General features: G+C 32.4%; 1 protein-coding gene across 1 annotated transcript in view; it reads right to left on the bottom strand.

The window, feature by feature from the left end:
• The window catches only part of LOC117104242 (limbic system-associated membrane protein-like), a 76,075-nt gene that overhangs the window by 35,253 nt on the left and 38,631 nt on the right, over nucleotides 1–2,191 (bottom strand). Inside the window, exon 7 of the mRNA XM_033244947.1 lies at nucleotides 632–682. Within this exon, the coding sequence (XP_033100838.1) occupies nucleotides 632–682 (51 nt within the window). The remainder of the gene's footprint in view (nucleotides 1–631; nucleotides 683–2,191) is intronic.

Here is a 2,191-nt window from a genome sequence, read left to right as displayed (position 1 = left end):
GCTAACAACAGCATCGAAGTAGTCTCATTAGTCTGGTTTTCAGAAATTATTTGTAATATTTTGGGTAAACACCCAGCAAACGTCCGTTTTACGAATAGTCGATATTACCAATGACCTTTGCATCATCGACCAAGTAATAACGTTAAAAAGTCCGATTGCATACGTTTTTCAAAGTGATAATGTATATTTTTCTTAATAATAAAATCAGATTTGTTGTATTGATTTATTGACAATTCAATCTTTTCTATTTCTGCTATAATAGTCGCTATTAATTGAATTTCAACGAACTACCACCAACGCCTGCAGTCGTTAAAATGAGCGCACATGTTTACGATGACGAAATAAAAAAGTGTGTGGAAGTCAGCAACTTATTAGACACCGCTAAGCTAGATTTTCGCGAAGTGCATGTAAACAACACAATTGAGCGATCTAAAAACTACAAAACAGGAAATTCTGAATTCAACTTTAAACTTGCACTCTAATTATGGTATTTTTTGCTGTTCAATGTTTAAGTTCATTAAAATTTAACAAAATGCTTACATTGTATAAGCCAATATCAATTATGAAATTTAATAAGGCCTAATAAAACAATATCTACATTAATAAAAGTTTTTCAATCTGTCACACTTACCAAAGAGAATTATACCTCCCACAAGAAGCAATACATCAAACACAATTAAAACTGCAAAACAAATCAAAATCCAAAATTAAACCATATTAACAGTCTTCAATTCAGTAGTTTGTCAAAAATTTAAAAAATTGTTAATATACCGGTAATTTAAATCATGATTATTTATAGCTTTTTAAGTATCAATTGTTGTTGCAATTGAAAATATACTGTCTTTGATGAAATATAAAACATGAAAAAATAAAATTCAATATTTAAATTGATTTATTTACTTATCAAAATTCTGATAGCAGGAAGTCTGCCATCACAACTGAAAGTATTATATTTTTTTAATTAAAAAAAAAAAAATTGTCTGAAGGCTTGCTCGGTGAAGTAACAATATATATTAATGCTTGCAGTACACCGCATAGAAAAAGAACAGTTGTTCAATTAAATTGCTTTAATCATCTTCAAGAGAATAATTTGCAGAAATTCCAAAACAGTGGAATACTATGTTTTGGGTAGTAAGACTTGCTGCTGATAAGTGGAAAACTAAACAATAACTGAGACTATGTGTGAAAAGTCTATAATAAAAAAGCCATAGTAATTCACAGTCTGTGCAAAAGGGTGGGGCATGGCTAGAAAGCTAAGACAGTGGTGAAAGGAAATCCAAAAACAATGGCATATGTTTCCAACGTGGTGGGAAAAGTGTTGCATTGGTTTAGGTCCGATTAAACATGGACAACCAAATATTGCTGATGACAAATCATATATTTTATTGTACTGTATCATTTGTGTGAATTTCTATGTTGAAAAAACAGAAGAGTTGTACAATCAACTAGATTTGAACTCGTCACTGAGGACGAGTTTCTTGATCCGCCGTACTTCGACCCTCACGAAGCACGCGCGGTTTTGATTGAAAAGTATTATATGCTAAAACATGCTCTATTTAAAGAGTAATTTTGAGTATTTTAAGAGAAATTTTAAAGGAAAAGAGTAATTTTGAGCATTTTAAGGACTTACGAACGTGTACACATACGTCTTAACGTCCGTGCGCACGGTAGTATTAATACAGTGTCACAAACCCAACACATGTAACCGAAACGTAATTTCCAGCTTCAGTACGTGCTGTGGGCCTGGAAATGAGCGTACGGCGCGTAAATTTTGAAAATTTTTGGAATATTCAAAATGACCTGAAACGTGCTTTAAATTATCTGAAAAGTGATATTAACAATTTTAAAATTTTAACGCACAAGTACGAATACCTTATACGACGTGCCTGACGACGGTAATGGCACATGAATTTAAACCTTGTCAAGTTTAATTTAAAACCTTGCCTTTACAGTATACAAAGTATCGGTTTGATAGTGTCGAAATACAGTCTGCCGCCCTCTATTTTCAATGTGTTTACATCTTTTAAGAAAGAAAGATGAGAAGGCTCCAAAAAAAAGCATTCTTTTGACCATGATGACGACATCAAAATAAAAAATAAAGGGACACGTCCGAAAGAGAATTGATTTAGCTATAACATACTCACAGGTGGGAGACAATCAATCAAGATAAGCGAGTACGTTCAAACGAGTA

This window comes from Anneissia japonica, unplaced genomic scaffold, assembly GCF_011630105.1.
Source record: "Anneissia japonica isolate Jap-2015-1 unplaced genomic scaffold, ASM1163010v1 scaffold468_len270531_cov130, whole genome shotgun sequence".
Classification (NCBI taxonomy): Eukaryota; Metazoa; Echinodermata; class Crinoidea; order Comatulida; family Comatulidae; genus Anneissia; species Anneissia japonica.
The sequence above is the reverse complement of the archived record's forward strand: the minus strand, read 5'-3'. Positions and strand labels throughout refer to the sequence as shown.